Source organism: Phacochoerus africanus, chromosome 1 (assembly GCF_016906955.1).
Source record: "Phacochoerus africanus isolate WHEZ1 chromosome 1, ROS_Pafr_v1, whole genome shotgun sequence".
NCBI classification, from domain to species: Eukaryota; Metazoa; Chordata; class Mammalia; order Artiodactyla; family Suidae; genus Phacochoerus; species Phacochoerus africanus.
Genome location: NC_062544.1, coordinates 51,812,350 through 51,830,110, shown reverse-complemented (window position 1 = coordinate 51,830,110; position 17,761 = coordinate 51,812,350). Strand labels below are relative to the sequence as shown.

The window sequence follows — 17,761 nt, the reverse complement described above, 5'->3', positions numbered from 1 at the left end:
ACCTTGGATTTAAGCAGAGGAGGTTGTGTTAAGAATTTAAAACTTCATGTCGGGTTGGGACTGAGAACTTAGTTAATAGCATCACTTTTAATTTTTCTCTGGCCCTCTTATCTCTTAGTAAGGTGCATAAAGATTTCAAGCTTACTATATGTAGTAATCTTAGGTAAATTCACTGACTCTAGTCTCTGTAAAATGTGAATGTGGTATCTGATAAATGAGGTTAGGTCAAAAGGACAATTTAAACAATTCTGACGATATTTTGATCCATCATCTTTGAAACTTGTTATCAATAAGTCAAGGGTGACTCTCGGTTCATCTTCTCTGCTCTTTTCCTCCCTGCCTTCACCTCTGTCCCACTCCAGCAGTGTATGTAAATCTCTCTCCTAAGGTGGTAGTAGGCTGATCTGTCTTTGGATAACTGGTCATGCTTTTTTTTTTTTTTCCTCTCTGATGTGTTATTTATCCCTGAAAATCTCCAGATGCTTTTTCCTCTTTAATAATAAAGTGTTGTCTTTTTGCTTTTCCATTTTTTAAAGTTTTATTGAGATATAGTTGTCTTTAAAAAATTTTTAATTGAAGTATAGTTGATTTACAATATCATGCTAAAGATGCACAGAGCACAGTGACTCAGATATATATTCTTAAAGTGTTGTCTTTTTTTAAAAGTATAGATTGACACATATAGCTGTAAAACAGTACAAACAATGAACCACTGATATGTTTATTACAACCCTTAAGATATAGACTTTAATTTATTGGAATTTTTTATGAAATGATAAATTCAGTTACAATCATGTGGAATGATGACTTCGATTGTATACAGTCATTTGAGTTCTTAAAATGTTTTTGATTACTCAGAACATCTAGCTTCCCATCTTTTCTTTCTCTTTTACCACCACACCCCCAGAGGCCTCCAAACCGTTTTAAAAACCAGATCAGTTATTGTCCCATGTTCCGGGAGTGGTGTTTGGCATTTGTATGGTCTGTAGTTAGATGACTGTAAATGAACATGCAATAAATGCCTTCCTCTTTGTTTTTTTTTCCTGAGATTATTTTGCTAATTAAAAGGTGGGTATAAATTTTAATGAAGCAGTGTATAAATGTACTCATTTGCCTTTTTGGAACTGAAATATTTTAGAAGCCTCATGATAAATCCAGTCACTTCTGTATCACTTCATGGACTTATCATTGATTTGGAAAATAAGGCAGTAACAGTTCCTACATTTCTTTTTTCCTTGACGACAGAGGGCAGCAGACTTCTAAATGGCATGGATCCCTATCCTTTGATTTCTCCCTCTTGCCTCTTGACACCTTGCAGCTGTGGCAGAGTTCACCTGAGCCATCTGTAGAAGTTGCACTGTAAAATTTCTTATAACTGTCATTGTCTTTCACTCTGGTGAAATATGTGTCAAATGGTGGTAGAACTTGCTCAATCAGTACACAGATAATAATAACTAGATGTGAGTTGTTCATTAATATGTTAATATCACCAGTAATTTACCATTAAATTTTTTCTTAAGATCTGTTTTTACTGAAAATGTATCCATATACAGTTGATTTTATGGGAAAAAAGATGTGATTTCTCAGATGGCCTCCTTATCATTTAAATTTTTGAAATAATTTTCAGAAGCTCTATCAAATTGATCTGATTAAAATGTTTTAGATGATCAAATAAACCTATAAATGATTTTGAATATTGTATACACAGGATTCATACCATTTTCAAAAGTTATGTGCATCAGGATTTCCCTTGCGGTCCTATACGTTAAGGATCTGGTGTTGTCACTGCAAGTGGCTCGGGTGAACATGAGTTCCATCCCTGGCCCAGTAACTTCCACGTTCTATAAGCACTGAAAAAAAAAAAAGTTATGTGGATCAAACTCTCACAGTTGGTAATTTTGCTCTCCAGGCAATGAATCGCTCCCTGGCTAATGTGATTCTTGGAGGCTACGGTACCACTTCAACAGCTGGTGGGAAACCCATGGAAATTTCTGGCACACATACAGAAATCAACCTTGACAATGCAATTGACATGATTCGAGAAGCTAATAGCATTATTATTACTCCAGGTAAAAAATCAAGACCAAACAACCCATAATAGCTGTTATAATTGACTATATTAAAATAATTTTTTTGTAATAGGAAAAAAGACCAAATTGGAACGTCTTCATTTTTTGAAAATGTAATGGTAATTTAAAAGTAGTTCTGTGATTACTATGTGGAAAATATTGAGAATTCTTGGTTCAAGTTAATATTTGTGGATCACCTAGAGAGTCTATAAATAGATGTAATGGGTTCTAGCCATGTCTTTTTGTGATTCTGTACAAATGTTGAGTTTTGGTTATTTTTTTCTCATTGATAAAGTTTGGCATTTGGGCCCATGTCGGAATTAAATTATCATGTAAAAGTGTCTAGCTCACTTGTCAGACTTGCTCAGTAAAGGTTAGTAAATGTTAATGTCTTTTTTTTTCAAAAGTAAATAGGTTTCTACCAAGATGAGGTAACAAGGCCCAGTAGAAAGACCTTGGTCTAAGGACCTTACTTTTGTTCTAAATTTTGCCTCTAACAATTGACACATGTTGACCAGGTCAGTTAATTTCTCCAGGCCTCGACTTGCCAATTTTCTGAGGTTTAACTCAGTTCTTCTTTACTCTTAGCACAGAATGCCATTGTATTTATTCCAGGCAGTACACTAGTTTCAGATTAGGATTTTAACTCTAGCATGCCATCATAGGAGTTTTCTGTAAAGAAAATCTGTTGATTTGGCATGAGCTGAATTGAATGTTCGGATGCTAGCCTTCTCGTGTGGAGGCAGTATCATTTTCTAGGGGCATTTGAAAGACATGGGTTTGGGTTTGGGGTTGTCTCAAAGACAAGGCTGCTATTGTCAGCAAGTGTGTGTGGGAGCAGGTGAACTAAATATGGTATAAGGCCTGTGACATTTCTACATCATGGATTGTCCCAGCCAGAGTGCACTGGTGTTGCCTGTTGAGAAACACTGTGCTGCAGTGTGAAGGTGGAGAGTAAAGGACACTCTTTTCCCTTTAGGCATTTTTCATCTAGTGAAGAAGTCAGATCCATAAATAACACAAGGTGGGTTGTGATAAGGGCTGGATTGTACCTATCATGGGGAACCTAAGAAGGATTGTTGGGAAGTGAGGATTGTTTTGGGCCCTAGAGGATGGGGTTGGGGTTGGGGGAGGCAGGGGGAATACTTTGAGCAGAGACTTGGTATTTGGAAGAATGGAGGTAGGGGAAGTGGGGACAGTGGTGAGATTCATTGCTCAGGGAGAAAGGACCGGTGCGGGTGGGGGTTAAAGGAGAAGGGGGGTGAAGTTTTTGGTCATTCTCGCAGTAACAGCAAAAGTATGGAGCACTTTTGGTTTTGCTTTTGTTATTGCTATTATTGTTTGTATTATTTTTGGGGGGCAGAGGCGAAAAATTTAAGTTCTTGTTTGGAGATAGTAAGTTTGAGGTGGAGCTGGGACCCTGGATATGCTGAACTGGATCTCAGAGGATGGGCTGAGCCTAGAGGCAGACTGGGAGCCATCATATGGTCATTGAAGCCATGGGGTGGACTGAGATTTTCTAGGGAGAGAGTGAGGTGCACTTCAGCTGCTGGGGGAGCATCATCACATCAGGGCAGGGAAATGAGGAGATCATTTATTCAAGGAAGTCGAGGAGGAATAGTGACAAAGTTAGGAGGGAAGCTGGGGACTGCAGTGTTATCAAAGGAAGTAGGGAGATGGTTTGAAAACATTTACATGAAAGTAAGTGAGAGTATGTACACAAGCGTGTGTGTGTGTGTGTGTGTGTGTGTGTGTGTGGTGTGTGGGGAGGGGGTGCCCAGTAGGGTCAGACCCTGCAAGAGACTGAGGATGGACCATGAGATTTTGAATTTGAGATTTAGGCCAATATATTAAAAAGTCCATATTGTAAGTTCCTTGTTTTTGCTTCTAGTCCCATTAACTGGTTGCCCTTTTTTGGGGGGGGGGGCACAAAAATATATTTTGATCAAGAGAGAAATTGTAGTTAATAAAATTTTAAATAAAAGCCACATTCTTCCATGTTCTTAATGTTCCTTGTAGGCTATGGTCTCTGTGCAGCCAAAGCTCAGTACCCCATCGCTGATTTGGTAAAGATGCTCTCCGAACAGGGCAAAAAAGTCAGGTAAGTGCTTGTAGTGCATGTGTGGAAGGAAAGGAAAATAGATGACTTCTTTTTTTTAAAATTTTATTTTATTATTTTTTTATTTTCCCACGTACAGCAATGGGGTCAGGTTATCCTTACATGTATACATTACAATTACATTTTTCCCCCAGCCTTTCTTCTGCTGCAGCATGAGTACAAAGTTCTCAATGCTATTCAGCAGGATCTCCTTGTAAATCTATTCTAAGTTGTGTCTGATAAGCCCAAGCTCCCCATCCCTCCCACTCCCTCCCCCTCCCATCAGGCAGCCACAAGTCTCTTCTCCAAGTCCATGATTTTCTTTTCTAAGGAGATGTTCATTTGTGCTGGATATTAGATTCCAGTTATAAGTGATATCATATGGTATTTGTCTTTGTCTTTCTGGCTCATTTCACTCAGTATGAGATTCTCTAGCTCCATCCATGTTGCTGCAAATGGCATTATGTCATTCTTTTTTATGGCTGAGTAGTAGTCCGTTGTGTATATATACCACATCTTCCGAATCCAATCCTCTGTCGATGGACATTTGGGTTGTTTCCATGTCCTGGCTATTGTGAATAGTGCTGCAATGAACATGTGGGTACATGTGTGATGACTTCTTTTTAGGTCACCATCTCTTCAAGTGAGGTTTTACTTCTGTAATACAAGGTAGAGTAACTAAGTTGTAAAAAAACCCTCTTCTAGCCTTAGTCTTACTACTTCGTTCTCACTGTCTCTAATAGCATCAAACCTAAATATAGGCTCATTTTAGGAGGAAAGCTTTTTTTTTTTTTTTTTTGGTCTTTTTTCTTTTCTAGGGCCACTCCCATGGCATATGGAGGTTCCCAGGCTAGGGGTCCAGTCGGAGCTGTTGCTGCCTGCCTATGCCAGAGCCACAGCAACACCAGTTCTGAGCCGCATCTGTGACCTACACCACAGCTCACAGCAATGCCGGATCCTTAACCTGCTGAGCAAGGCGAGGGACTGAACCCGCAACTTCATGGTTCCTAGTCGGATTCGTTAACCACTGCGCCACTACGGGAACTCCAGCAAAGATTTTATTGTACTAAAGTTCAGGATATTTGTTAATGGGGAAAAATGGAAATCCAGTTTCTCTGTGATTTGATTTGGGGAAGGAGGTCAGGCAAAGCATTTGAATCACATCGTTGTGTTGTTTTGGTTTCTGTTGTTCACACTGAAGAAGAACATCTCAAAGGAGAGATCTCTGAAGAGTGGGACCTGGTGATGAACCTATAGCTGTTTATAGTTGACTGACTTAGCTCTCAGGCTGGAAAAGACTGCAGAAACATTTCTTTTCCTAGAGCCGTAGCACTTTTTGAACTGTAAATTGGAGCAGCAGCTGTTCCTGCCACTTGCCATTTGAGCACTGCACTCTGCTCTTGGCTGGATATTAAGCAGAATGGCAAAGTCGAGGACACTGCATTGCTAGGTTATTCCCTATGGCCATGGATAAAGGGTTTGTGGGATGTCAAAATGGGACCAGGGGTGGTGAGCCCTTGCAGTACTTTTCTTCTGTCCTGCATACCTTTAGATCCGTATTCTGGAACTCTGCTGTTAGGAGACAGTAGAGGGGCTTGTCTGGAGTTCTCTCTGGGAGCATAGCTGCTGCTCAGGTGTGGGGGAACCAGTCCACCGGCGGTGTCACTGATGTGAAGTCAGAACAAGATGTCTTTCTTGTTAAATAGAATTGGTTTGTTCACCAGAATGTTAACACGCGTTGACAAAACTGTTAAGGTCTGTTAATAAAAATTCCTTTGAGATGTCAGTGTTATACTTTTGTCTGGAGGCAGATGATAAGATAAACCACACAGTGTGCCTGGAACTGGCCAGACTATCTGTGCCAGGCTAGATGCAGAATCCTAATCCTCAGCTTGAAGGTCCCAGCTATTAATAGCGGTAAAAGAGACTTAGATGATGAAATCAGAGGGTTGTCTAAAATGTTTGGGGGTCAGCGGCATTTTATTTCTTCCTTTCTTCCCACCTTCTTTTCTTCTCTCACTCCTTTTCCCACTCTCTCCCTTCCTGTGATCTGTAGTGAGTCTATGCTTTTCAAACACGCAGAGTCAAACTACTGTTTGTTGGTAGGACCAGCATTTCTGTGATATAGATGGTTTCTACATTTAGCAAAATCTTGGACGAACTGAAGACAGAAGATGAGAAAAGGCATTGTCTTTGTTTTACAATTTTTACCCAAGAGGTCTCCTTTAAGTAACTCATTTCTGTTTTCACAGTGAACATTAAATGGGGCTTCCCTTTTGGTCGCAGTCTTGCCACTTTGAGCCTCTGCAGGCCTACATGTGGAAAGGCTGTGTTAAAGAATCTTTTATGATTTTCCTAAAAAGAAATTGTTTCTTTTTATTCAACCCACATGCGAAAAAGTCTGATGTATTAGTAATGCCTTCTATCACCACATAAATGTTTAGGAGATGAGTGGCAATTCTAATAAAACAGAGAAAGATGGCTTTCATGTCTTAGTTATCCCGAGGGAAGGGAATGATTAATTTGACATACCTCTCTTATTGCCCACTGATCAGTCCAGGTTAACCAGACATCTTGGAAAATCAGTCCAGTGGTAGATAGGTGGGTGCAGAGCTGGAGAGCATCGTATGACACTGGCAGCTTCACAGAAGGCAGGATGTGAAAGCAAGGAGTTAAGAGGGATGGAAAAAATCATCTGAAAAGAAAAGGGATAAGGCAAATGCAGTTTTAGTTTCTGACCTGATTAAAATTGGAATTTTATCTGTGAGGACATAATATAAACTGCTGTTTTAGGAGGATTTCTGTCACATTGCAGTGGAACAGTAGTTATTTGACTTAAGATTTACGGTAGATATTTAATTAAACATGTGAATAGCTTCTCAGTTATAATTTGTTTTTTATTGAAGTAATTTTATGAATAGAAGAACATCAGGCTTTTCATGAGAAAGCTTTTAATCGTTTCATATAATTGTCATTGATCAAATGATTTATTAATATATTTATTAATAATTTATTATGGAGGATCAGGATAAAATTGCTGGTTGGCCTGATTTCTTTATTGGTGAGTTAGGAAAAGTTAGCTATTTTTTATTGACCTATTTCATATTAAAGATAAAATTATGTATTAGTATATTGAAGGGCTTTTTTTTTTTTAACTATAATGAATTTTCAACATGGGCCTTGTAGTAAATTATGTAAATCTCACATTTCGATTAAATGAAAGAGAACTATTCTTGCTAACTTGATGACAGTAGATGATCATATTTTTCATTTCTAGCTTCTGTGGGGATTTTTTTTAAAGGGTATCATAGCAATGTTGTTGATTTTGCTTTATATGTCATCATCTTTTCATAGGGGAAATTCAGATTTTCTTTATGAAGTTAGGAATATGTGTATACATAGATGCTAGCTTTTTTTTAAAGAGGCAAATGTCTATTTGAACAAGAGATGGCTGCAGTGGTTACCTCGTATTTTAATGAAATAAATCTGTATTTACAGTTTGCGGTAATTTAGTCCTTTCATCACTCTGTGGAGTGCCCACGGTGTTCATTGAGCACAGCTGCTGGGCCTCTGCTGCTAGTAGATCTTGGTGCCTCAGGACCCCCGCATGCCTAGCATCCAGATGTGGTGACATATTCACACACATTCCCTATGGAAATGTGCCAGTGTGGACATACGATTGTCATCAATTAGTTATGCTCCAGTGGTGCCAAGAAGAATTGCATCTGTCATACAGTCTGTCTGGCTTCATGGCTCATGATTGATTTAGAGACACTCCTGTTTTCTTTTACTTTGGCCATAGTCATAACATGCTCAAAGAGAATTGAGATTATATAATGAGGCACATGACATTTCATGACAAAAACTCATTTTCAAATGTCATGGAAGTTCACTGACTTAGCTGTTCAGTGGTTAGGATATTGTTGCTTCCTCGTTACCCAGAAAACCTCTGTAGCTTACCTAACCTAACTTATGCTTAAACTCTGAAAGCATTTTATTACAAAAATCTTATGATACAAGAGCAAAACATTTTTTTCTCTTTATTTCCCAATCTTTAGATTGATATAATAGACTTTTCATTGATTTTTACAGCTAAGATAGTGTTTCCAGTGAATAATTCTTAGAAGAAGGTACAATTTATTTCTTTTTGCAATTAATCATTGCTTGATTTTCTTTGTGTCAAGCATTATTATTTTCACATTTATGAAACCACCTTTCAACTTCCTTGATTGACTAACTGCTGTTATATATTGCTTTCATGTTAATGTTCAACTATATCATCCTATCAATAATTTATTGATAGACATTTATTACTAAGAACTGAGAACACAAGGATGAGTAAGCCCAGTTCCCACCCGTTAAAGTTTATAGTTATCTCCTGTCTTTTTTTCTTTTTAGGGCCGTACCCATGGCATGTGAAAGTTCCCAGGCTAGGGGTTGAATCAGATCTACAACTGCTGGCCTATGCCCCAGCCACAGCAACGCCAGATCTGCGCTGTGTCTGTGACCTATACCACAGCTTACAGCAAGGCCAGATCCTTAACCCACTGAGTGAAGACAGGGATTGAACCCGCATCCTCATGGATACTAGTTGGGTTCGTAATCCACTGTAATCCACTGAGCCACAAAGGAAACTCCCAAAAGTTTATAGTTATAATGAGAACAAATCTATCTATTATAACTATCTATAGTTATAATGAGATCAAATCTATTGATCTGCCTTGGTTTTCCCACTTTCATGGCTTAATTGGAATTCAAATAAACAATGTTAAGCCTTCTTGGGTTTGTTATATTTTGGGGTATAGGAAGAGCCAGGACATGCAGAATTGTTAAGTAGCAAAGGGACATGCTTCTGAAGAGAATAGAAATTAGGCCAGATAAAAGATCCAGTACAGCATTTGTGTAAAGAAATAGTTTGCGACTTTCTTGCCAACTTTGCAATACTTTCTTATTGGCCATGACTGTTCATGTTAATGCCTATTCACTGTACAAATAATTATATAGTACTTTGTGCCAGGCACTGTTCTAGGTCCTGAGGATGTATCAGTGAATATAAAGGTCAAAATTCCTATTATATATATAATAGTGTGTATACGTTAATCTCAGATTTCTGATTTACCTCCTCCCCTCCCCCCCCATTGGGATCTGCTGTATAGCAGGGAACCATATTCAGCATCTTGTAATAACATATAATGGAAAAGGTTCTGAAAGAGAATATATATATATATATATACACACACACATATATATAAAACATATATATAAAACAGAATCCTCTTGTACACTTGAAACAACATCGTAAATTAATTATACTTCAATTAAAAATGGTTAAAAAATAAAAATGTGAACTAAAAAAAAAAAATTCCTGGCCCTGTGGGGTTTAATGTTCTTTGGGAACTTAGTTAATTGGCATTAAGATACTCTGAACTGAAGACACTTATAACCCTGCTGTGTTTCCAACGGAGATGTGAGTTGAAATGATGACGGAACACCAAGGGCACAGGTTACTGTATTAGAGTTTCAGAGTTAAAACTGGCACTTTATGTGGTGATGAATTAGCCAGTGCTTCATTTCTGGTTTTCTAAAACAATGTGGTGTATTTCTTTGCATTTTGCCCTGAGCCTGCTTTCTTGTAAAACATGGTGACATGAGGGTGGGTATGATGGGAGTTAATTAGTCAAATAAGTGACAGTAGAAGAGATTAAAATCAAAGCAAGTATGTGCATTCACTCACGTCGCTATTGGTGAATTACATAGACTCATATAATTCACCCTGTTATATAGACTTGCCAGTAATCCCTTAGATCAAAGGTGTCTGTTGTGCTTCCAGAAAGGAGCCATCTTTCAGATTCTGTTGACTCAACTGCCTTTGGCTTTATACTGTCCACAGTATATTGGTGTGGTGGAAAGAACAGAAGCTTGTGTTAAAAGCCTGTGATTTATGTGCCTTTTAAAGCATATGCCAGCCATGCCATTCTGGGACTCATTCCTTGGAAGTTTTTGTCATAAGCATTCCGTTGGTTCAAGGGAGAAGTTCTCATTATTGATGGAAACCAGTACCTCTCACCATCAGGATGATATTTGGCTTCTAGTTCTGCTATTAGTTATTATAAACTCTGTGGGCAGATTTTCGTCAATGAGGTTCATGTAAACATGGCAGAGTGTAAGTAAACAGAGGCCCTCTTCTCATTTCATGTTCAAATTCTTCAGTAACTTGCTAATAATTTCCATTTTATGGTGTTCACTAAGCCATTGCTTTCCAAGAGTCATTTAGCATGATTAAAATTATTCAGACAGAAAGATGAAATTATGTATAATTTTTACTAAATCTCTGCAATATGCTAGCATATATATTCTTGAATATTAGTGGTGAACAGAGTTTTAGTTTTTCCTCTGATATCATTCTTTGTAGTCTTATTAGTTGTTTTGAAATGAAAAACCATGTCAGTAGTCATGCAGCTATTCTGGGCATAGCTGGATTTGTTCAGTGATGGAAAGGCCAGATGTGGGCACAATCTGTAATAATCTTCTTGGAGTGGACAACATAGTGTTGGGACAGGATTCTGCAGAAAGCTGTCTTGATGTTTGCCCTAGGTCATTGATCAGATGATCCTGCTTAGATGACTTCTCATTTTTTGGGGATGGTTTCAGTGTCACAGGCCACAATGTATGGAAAATGTGACCAGAGCTTTCTGTCAAACATTTCCTCATTCACTATCATAGAACAGGTTCTATTATTAGAAAAACTGTGCCCATGAGACACTTTTGTAATAAAGTCTCTCACATTCATAATTTTTTTTTTTTTCTGAAGCAGGGAAGGCCATGGATAAGCACCAGATTTCAGATCAGAGTTCAGCCCTTATTTGCCTTCAAAAAAAGAGAGGTACATAATGTTCTCTAATTCTGGCTGTTTGAAAGTTCTAGGAAATTAAATTTTTCTTTTATTCAGAATTGTATGAGCTCATTTGAATCACTGCTTCTAAGAGGGACTTTCACAATTTTAGAAAGTTGGGTGTCTATCCCTTTGCCTCAGAAGCCCCACCAAAAAGTTGATTCCATAACCTTTCTCATCAATCACTTTTTATGGATGACAACTCCTTGTCAGAAAGATCTTTTTCCTACTTTGTTACCATGTTTTTCTTTGATGGATAGGCAAACCCCACCCAGCTGGTTCCAGCCCTTCGCCATCAAGGATAATTAGTGTGACATTTTACCCTGCTTCATATTTTATAAAGGTTTACTCTAAACTGTACTTACTAGAATAATTTCATATATATATATATATTCATTTATTTAGTCTTTTTGCCTTTTCTAGGGCCACTCCCGTGTCATATGGAGGTTCTCAGGCTAGGGTCAAATCGGAGCTGTAGCCACTGGCCTCTGCCACAGCCACAGCAACGCGGGATCCAAGCCGTGTCTGCAGCCTACACCACAGCTCACAGCAATGCCAGATCCTTAACCCACTGAGCAAGGCCAGGGATCGAACCTGCAGCCTCATGGTTCCTAGTCAGATTCATTAACCACTGAGCCATGACGGGAACTCCCTAGAATAATTTCTTAAAAAAAAAAAAAAACCTTTCCATGTGCTTTTAATTAGTGACCTGTCAGTCAGAAGTTCTGATCAGAATGTGATTAAACCAAAGAAACCTTTCAGAGCCCATCATATTTTTCACAGGTGAAACGCACATTTAATTTTAAAAATGTTGAATATAGTAACATCTTTTTATTATCTCTACAAACTCTCTTCATAATGGAGCACTGCCACAGGCACTTTGAATACAGTCCATGCTGGGGACTCTATTACATCTACAGTGAAATTCTGAGCCTGTTTTGTGACAGAACACAGTGTTCACATAATTGGTGTTATTCTAAATAAAGGAGTCCAGCCTTAGGAAGAAGTTGGATTAGAGAATCCTTAAAGTGTATTTTAACTCAAGGTTTTATTGATTTATAAATATTTATGGTTAAAACAGGAAGATAAGTAGGCTTTTTATTTCTCCGTTGTTTTCTTTTTCCTAATTAATTTGTCAACCACCTAGGACCTTAGAATAATATATTTAGGAAAGTTGTGTGATGATGGTGTTGTGTTGAGAGGGTAGTATTCCAAAATGCTATAGCAACATACATTGTTTTGTATATGGTTTGATTTTAAAATACAAAACACAGAAAAACAAAGGAAATTAACCCTTTGAATATCCTGAGTATGAATGTAGGTTTTTCATAGTGACTCACAAAACCTAGATGAAATAGTTGAAGGTTATAAAGAGATTAAAAAAAAAACCCTGGAGCTCCTTTTCACTGTTTATAATAGCAAGAGGCCGCAAAACGGAGGAAACACATTAAATGCTTGAAGAACAGGGCCCAGATGTCCCTGTAGTTTCTTTGTCTTATTGTTGAGTTGGGATATTTGGCTCTTCTTCATGTTTTATTGCTAAATGAAATCTGGATCTCTGCATAACGCAAGAAGGAAAATGTAGTTTATTTGAACAGTGGTGGTAGGATCTATGTGGCGAATGTTTTCTACTCTTTAAGAGTCCCACATGGAGTTCCCCTCATGGTGCAGAGGAAATGAATCTGACTAGGAACCATGAGACTGCGGGTTTGAGTTCTGGCCTCACTCAGTGGGTTAAGCATCCGGCGTTGTCAGGAGCTGTGGTGTAGGTTGCAGATATGGCTGGGATCTGATGTTGCTGTCGTGGTGGTGTAGGCCAGCAACTGTAGCTCCAATTGGACCCCTAGCCTAGAAACCTCCATATGCCACAGGTGCAGCCCTAAAAAGCAAAAAAAAGCAAAAAAAAAAGTCCTATATTTCCAAGAACAACTGTTGTGATATACCCTGGTCAGGAAGGACATATTGTCCCCATGGCCCATGATCATGGGGATTCACACTGTGTGTCCCCTTTGGAACACGTGGCATCCAAAATCTAATTTTAAGTTGTGAAAAAGATTAAAAATGGGACTTATATCATCATATATTGTAAAAGAGGCTTTAAAAAATGGCCTTTTTTGTATTGCTCCTTTACCAGACTTTACCCATTTCACATGGTGTTTATGAGTAGCTAGCTCTTATATACACTTTTATTTGTTTTTCTTCTTTCTCGGTTAATTTAAAAGGCTTTGAAGATCAGATTGTTTCATTTGAGTATTTGTTCCATCTTTTAAAAACTGTACCTGGGTCTATTTTTAATTTGTGACAGGCCTTAGCTTTTATTATATAATGTTCCATGAAAGACTTTATTGTTTTCATGCTTGAGAGAGGAAAATAGCCAAAAGTGTTTAAATTTTCCTTAAATTATCTTCAAGGTAATTGAAGAGATTACCCTGACTTGTTGATGGCATTTATTATATCTGTCAATTAAGGAAACAGTACATTTTTGCTTTAATATTAAAGCAAATTAATATTAATATTATCTAAAGAAGTGATAAAGGTGGCCTTTTAAAATTTGACACTATCAAAGTAAATGTGTTATTTACTGGAATATTACTTACAAACAAGTTGCCAGTGAGTCCAGTATTCAGAATTATTGGCCTCAGTCTATGTTGACAAAATAATTTCTCTAGTTAAAAAAATTATATATATATATATATATATATATATACACACACACACACACACATATATATATATACACACTCACATATATATTTTTGGCCATGCCTTTGGCATGTGGAAGTTCCTGGGGCAGGGATTGAACCTGAACCACAGTAGTAACTATGCTGTATTTTTAACTGGTAGGCCACCAGGGAACTCCTAATTTCTCTAGTCTTTTTATAGTGTTGCAAGTACAGAGAATTTTGGGCTTTTCTTGGATCATATAGATATTTACTGGGATTTTAAGGTAAAAATTAGAAAACCTAGTCAGAAAACATTGACATCAAACCAACATTTGCTTTAATGTAAAAATGTGTATTTCTTTTTATATAAATCATAAAAAGTGTATTTATTCAAACAATACAGATGAACATTTATATTATAAAAATGTATTTCAATAGGCTATTATAATTGCAGGTTACATCTATTAAAGGTTTCTGTGTGCCAGGCATTGGTCTAAAGTACTTTGTGTCAAAAGCTCTTTTATGAACTATCTCCCTTAAATCTCAAAATAATCCTCTGAAGAGGCTTTATTATGAATCCTGCTGTACATCTGAGGAAAGTGAGGCACACAGAACTGAAGCGGCCAGATGTTTTGAGCTCAAGAGCTTTTAACTGCTACTCTTTACTACTTCCCTGAATCCTTTTTCTAAAAAGAGACCTGGAAAGTTTGAGTCAGTGTACTTTACTGAGCACACCATGTTCCTTAAAACCCTTTCCTTCCCTCCCTCCCTCTACTTGAGTCGCTATAATCGAGTACCAGATACTGTGGGACCTGATAAATAAGACCTGCTTCCTGTTCTCAAGTTGCTCCCAGTTTGGAGAGTACAGTCATCAACCAGTTATTACAGTGCATTGCCATCCTAAGGAGGAGGTGCATAAAGAAAGAAGAGGTCTGGGAGCATAGATGATCTTTCTATGATTTCATTTGGGTAGTTATTCCCCTTCTGTAGGATTGTGTTGTGGGGAGGGACAGCTGATCCTGTTTTGTTAAGCGTGTATACAATAAATATAATTTTCACGATTCTAAGGGCAGAACTAAAAGGCTGGTGGGCTTTGCATTTTGGAATTCTGGATATACTTCATGTGCTGATGGACCGTTGATGAGCTTTGGCCATCAGTTCCTGGAAATTGCCGGTCATGGGCAACCAGTGTCTGATATAATTAACTTTAATCCATACTTTGAAGATTAGCCAGTTGCATGGGCCAGAATTGTTATAAATTCACATTGACTCATCAGTGTACACATATATATTTCTTCAAATTTAGTGTGTTCTGTCATTTCTCTCAAAACATTGGCTTTCCCTTGTAATAGCCTTGCATGTGTTTTTCTCCAACTTCAGAGTCTTAAAGTTTAGTATAATAAATTATTATGCAAACAGATATAAAATGATCTGTCCTTTGGGATATTCAGCATAACATGTTGGTTAGCTTTTTGATTATTTACCATTTACAGCTAGCTCAGCAGAAACATTGTCTTTATGCAGGCTGCAGCTAATCAAATATTACAATAATAACAAATATAATTAGAGGTCTTTAATTTCTAATTGGGTACAAGACTGCTCAGATAAAGCATTAAGATGATAGCCAGATGGATTGATTTAAAGATAAGCAAAGGCATTATTAAGAACAAATTAATTAAAATAAAAAAGTTACTGGCATCAATGAGGGATACAGAATTGAAATACAAAAGTAAATCACAAAGTCTATGTCGGCGTATTCAGCTAAAATGGAATCCCTAGTTCATGGAATTTTAGGACTGGGAAGGGAGTTTGTGGCATGCTGAATAATGGCCCCAAAGATAACCACCTCCAAATCCCCCAAACCTATGGATATGTTACCATCTATGGCGAAAGGAACTTTGTAGATTTAATGAAGATTTTGACATGGGGAGGTGATCCTGAATTATTAGGGTGGGCCATGTCCTTGTAAGAGAGAGGAAGGAGGGGCTGAGTCAGAGGAGACAAGAGAAGCAGAAGTCAGAGTGACACAGCCTTAAGCCAGGGAAGGGGGCAGCCTCTAGAAGCTGGGAAAGGCAAAGGACCAGTTTTCCCCTGGAGCCTTTGAAAGAAATACAGTCTGGCCAACACCTTTGTTTTAGCACGGGGAAACTGATTTTGGAAGTCTGACCTCTGTAACTGTAAGAGAATTTATGTTGTTTCAAGCTACCACATTTGTGGTAATTTGTTCTATCAGCAATGGGAAACTGATACACATCTTAAATGTCATCGAGTATAGTGACTCTAAGTCTCACCAATTGGGTTTTAGGAAGAGGAAGGGACATGAAAGAAGGGGGAAACACTTGGTGCTCAGAAGGATTGGGAGATGAGGAGAAATTTTTGGTGTCCAAGGTTTACTATGAACATCTCAAAAGAGCACAGACTGATTGCAGTCAGTAGTGAAGGACTGAGGGAGAGCAGTGTGTTGCAGTTGTTCTGGAAATCCTAGGTGCCACCTAAGCTGCTGCTGTCTCTAACTAGTGGTTTTAATCCCTCCCCCTCCTCCCATAAATGAAGGATGTCTCAGCTGCCATAACTGCCTTGAGTATGTCCACTGCCAATCAACATCCTTGGCATTATTTGTGAAATACCCTTGAATCCATTTTGTACTGAACTGGTGGTGAGTACATCAGCTCAGACTAATGAACCTATCTCCCTGATTGATCCACAGAAAAGAAGCCTGAAACTTTCCCTAAGCAGGGATTTTTTTTTTTTTAATTTCAACTCTTTTGCATTTGAAGACCGCTTTCTTTTCTTCTGTTTAATGAAAGTGAGGAATATTCGGTCTACTTCTGTTTTACTTAATCTGCTCAAAAATCACAGTTTTGCCTTTTTTCCTAGCTACTTGATCTTTTTCACTTAGAGTGTGTTATTTTCTAAGTAGTTAGGTATTTTGTGTCTCTCTTGAACCTTATCCAGGTGCCCTCTGATCCTTTTAAACTTCAGCTCCCTGAGCTAAATCTCGTTAGTTTTATCATTGATCTAGTCAGTGGAAGAAGTTAGAGTACCTTTTCCTAATGTGCAAAAACAACCTGGCGTTAATTTAGAATGTTGACATGAAGTTGATGCAGTCAATTAATGTTGAATGAAAATCAGATGATTAATAATGCAATTTGATAAGAAGTTCACTGTATTACTAAGTCCCCTGTACAGTGAAATGAGCTTTTCAAACTAAAACCTTTGACTTTTAAGATGAGTTTCTTGGAAATTGTTTTGTTCCGGAGTTCCCATCATGGCTCAGTGGTTAATGAATCTGATTAGGAACCATGAGGTTTCGGGTTCGATCCCTGGCCTCACTCAGTAGGTTAAGGATCCGCCATTGCTGTGAGCTGTGGTGTAGGTTGCAGACGCGGCTTGGATCCTGCATTGCTGTGGCTCTGGTATGGGCTGGTGGCTACAGCTCCGATTGGACCCCTAGCCTGGGAACCTCTGTATGCTGAGGGAGCGGCCCCAGAAAAGGCAAAAAAAGACCAAAAAAAAAAAAGAAATTGTTTTGTGCCATAATTGTTCAAAAATAATGACACGGAGATGGGATTAAGATGGCGGAATAGAAGGACTGGAGCTCAACTTCTCTCCTAAAAACAACAAATTCACAACTAAAGACTGAGCAATCTCCACCCAAATGGATTGGAAACCCATACCCTACTCCAGAAGAAAAAGAGGAGGCCACATCCACAGGTAGGAGGGGTGATTTCATGATATAAACAACCCCATACCTCCCGGGTGGGAAGCTCCACAGACTGAAAACTAACTGGTTCACAGAGACTCACCTACAGGAGTGAGAGTTCTGAGCCCCACATCAAACCCTCACATGCTGGGATCTGTCACTGGGAGAAAGAGCCCCTGGAGCATCTGGCATTGAAGGCCAGCGGGGCTTGTGCGCAGGAGCTCCACGGGACTGGGGGAAATGGAGACCCCATTCTTAAAAGGTGCACACAGACTTTCACGTGCACTGGGTCCCAGGGCAGAGTGAGGTCTCCACAGGAACCTAGGTCAAACCTGA

The 17,761-nt window shown here is 38.4% G+C and overlaps 1 protein-coding gene across 5 annotated transcripts in view; it reads left to right on the top strand.

The window, feature by feature from the left end:
- The window catches only part of NNT (nicotinamide nucleotide transhydrogenase), an 89,154-nt gene that overhangs the window by 60,399 nt on the left and 10,994 nt on the right, over nucleotides 1-17,761 (top strand). For all 5 annotated transcript variants that reach the window (XM_047764214.1, XM_047764250.1, XM_047764395.1 and 2 more), the window contains exons 18-19: nucleotides 1,910-2,069; nucleotides 4,089-4,170. In XM_047764214.1, coding sequence (XP_047620170.1) covers nucleotides 1,910-2,069; nucleotides 4,089-4,170 — 242 coding nt within the window. The remainder of the gene's footprint in view (nucleotides 1-1,909; nucleotides 2,070-4,088; nucleotides 4,171-17,761) is intronic.